General features: G+C 63.0%; 1 protein-coding gene across 1 annotated transcript in view; it reads left to right on the top strand.

The window, feature by feature from the left end:
- Positions 1 to 1,241, top strand: part of NHSL2 (NHS-like 2) — a 2,663-nt gene extending 1,422 nt beyond the window's left edge. Inside the window, exons 3-5 of the mRNA XM_009879993.1 lie at positions 60 to 221; positions 324 to 456; positions 929 to 1,241. Of these exons, the coding sequence (XP_009878295.1) occupies positions 60 to 221; positions 324 to 456; positions 929 to 1,241 (608 nt within the window). The remainder of the gene's footprint in view (positions 1 to 59; positions 222 to 323; positions 457 to 928) is intronic.
- The last annotated feature ends 689 nt before the right edge of the window (positions 1,242 to 1,930 follow it).

Here is a 1,930-nt window from a genome sequence, read left to right as displayed (position 1 = left end):
CAAGGTGCCACCGCCAGTGCCCAAAAAACCCAGTGTGCTCTACCTGCCACTCGCCCCAGCCCCAGCCCAGCTGGGAGCCGGCATGGGGGACCAGGCGCCCACCCCCAGCCCCATCATCACGCTGGACGTTGACCCTGCCTGCTGCAACCCCGACGCTGAGGACCCACCGTCCCCAGAGGCCATGGGCACAGGACAAGCTGGTGACCCTGCCACAGAGCAAGGTGAGGGTCTCCCGCTCCTATGGTGGGTTTCACCCCAAGCTTAGGGGTCCCCCCTGTGCCCACACAGTGTGGTCATGGCTGCCTTCTCCTCCCCGCCCACAGGCAGCTCGGCGGAGGCCAGCACGGAGGAGAAGAGCTTCGCCAGCGACAAGACAGCCGACTCCATCGCGGAGGAGGACGACGACGTGTTCGTGACGTCCCGCACCACAGAGGATCTCTTCACCGTGATCCACAGGTAGGGCTGGTGCGTGGCACTGGGTGGGCAGAGCCCCCCGCACCTCCTGCATCCTGCTGCTGTCACAGTGTCGGAGTGTCCCCCAGTGTCACAGTGTCCCCCTCGCCACGACACCTTCAATTTTCAACACGGGGGATGATGCTCACACTTGGGGATGACCCGGCTGTTGCTGCCTCAAGCGCTTCACAGTTTAGCGCCCTGAGCGTGTGGCCAGGTTGGGTCACCAGCTTGCAGGGGGGGTGGTCCACTGCTCCACCAGCCTCGGGGCAGGTTGGACCTAGCTGCCAGGAGAGCGTTTGCCGGCAGCTAGGTGCATCGCCTGCCGTGCACAGGTTGTCTTCGTGCCCCGGCAGAGCAGGCACAGCCACTGCTGGGCAGGCAGCGTGCTCCTTGCTGTAGGAGCTTGCCCCATCCAGAGGGATGGCGGCTCCCGCCCAGGGCTGCTCCCACCACGTGTCTCTTTGGTGCCTAGGTCGAAGAGGAAGGTCTTGGGGCGGAAGGAGCCTGGTGACACCTTTGGCAGCCGGCCCAACTCCCCCTCGCCCGTAAAGACGTCGGGCTCCCCGACCAGCGAGTCCCCCGCAGCAGCGGGCAGCAGTGGGAAGTCTTCCAGCAGGAACGAAGACTTTAAAGCCTTGCTCCAGAAGAAGAGCAGCAAAACCAGCCCCGGTACCCGGCCATCTGCCGCTGAACTGCTCAAGACCACAAACCCGCTGGCTCGGAGGGTGATGACGGAGTTTGCCCCTGAGCTAGACGGTGCAAACAGCCCCAAAAGCCAGCCCTAACCTTGCGTGGTCCCTTCTGGCCATGAAGGGCTGGAGATGGCTGCAGAGGGAGGATTGCTGCAGAAGGGGTGTCCTGGCTGCCCGGGTGAGCCCGCGAGATCCACCGGGGGTTTTCTTCTGCTTTTGTTTCTTCCTTGGAGAGCCGCCGGCTGAGATGCAGCGCTGGGAGCCCGAGGCCCCGTGTCTCTGGCCCTTTCCGGGAGGGAAGAGGCGGCACCGCAGCTGGGACTGTCCCCGGCTGAGCTGGCTCCTGGGACCGAAGGCACCTGCTCGGGAAGCAGAGCAGGACTGCAGCCCCCGGCGTCGCTCAGCGCCCGCAGCGAAGCTAGCTTGAAACTGTTTGATCACTCCGGCATGTGGTACTTTAAATGGCTTTTCTAATGCACAGTGGTGGTGATGTTTTATTCTCTTTCATTTGACACTGTACCTTGAGTTTCCCAGGCAAAGATCCCAGGTTTGAGTTCGGCTGGATACACGGAGACGTACTTTGGGAAGACGTAAGGGGGCCAGCTGGAATTGAGGTTGCTTTTGAAGAGCCACAAGCGGTTCCCCCTTGTCGTCCTGAGCATCCTCCCCCACCGCACGGGGAACAGGCACCCCGGCGCCCGCAGCCAGCGCGACGACCTCAAGCCACAACCCAGCCCCTCAAAAGCCCCCAAAATGCTGCATTTCAGAGCTCCTCAGCTCTC

Source organism: Charadrius vociferus, unplaced genomic scaffold (genome assembly GCF_000708025.1).
Source record: "Charadrius vociferus isolate BGI_N301 unplaced genomic scaffold, ASM70802v2 scaffold852, whole genome shotgun sequence".
NCBI lineage: Eukaryota > Metazoa > Chordata > Aves > Charadriiformes > Charadriidae > Charadrius > Charadrius vociferus.
Note: the sequence above shows the minus strand (reverse complement) of the source record. Positions and strands in the feature narration are given on the sequence as shown.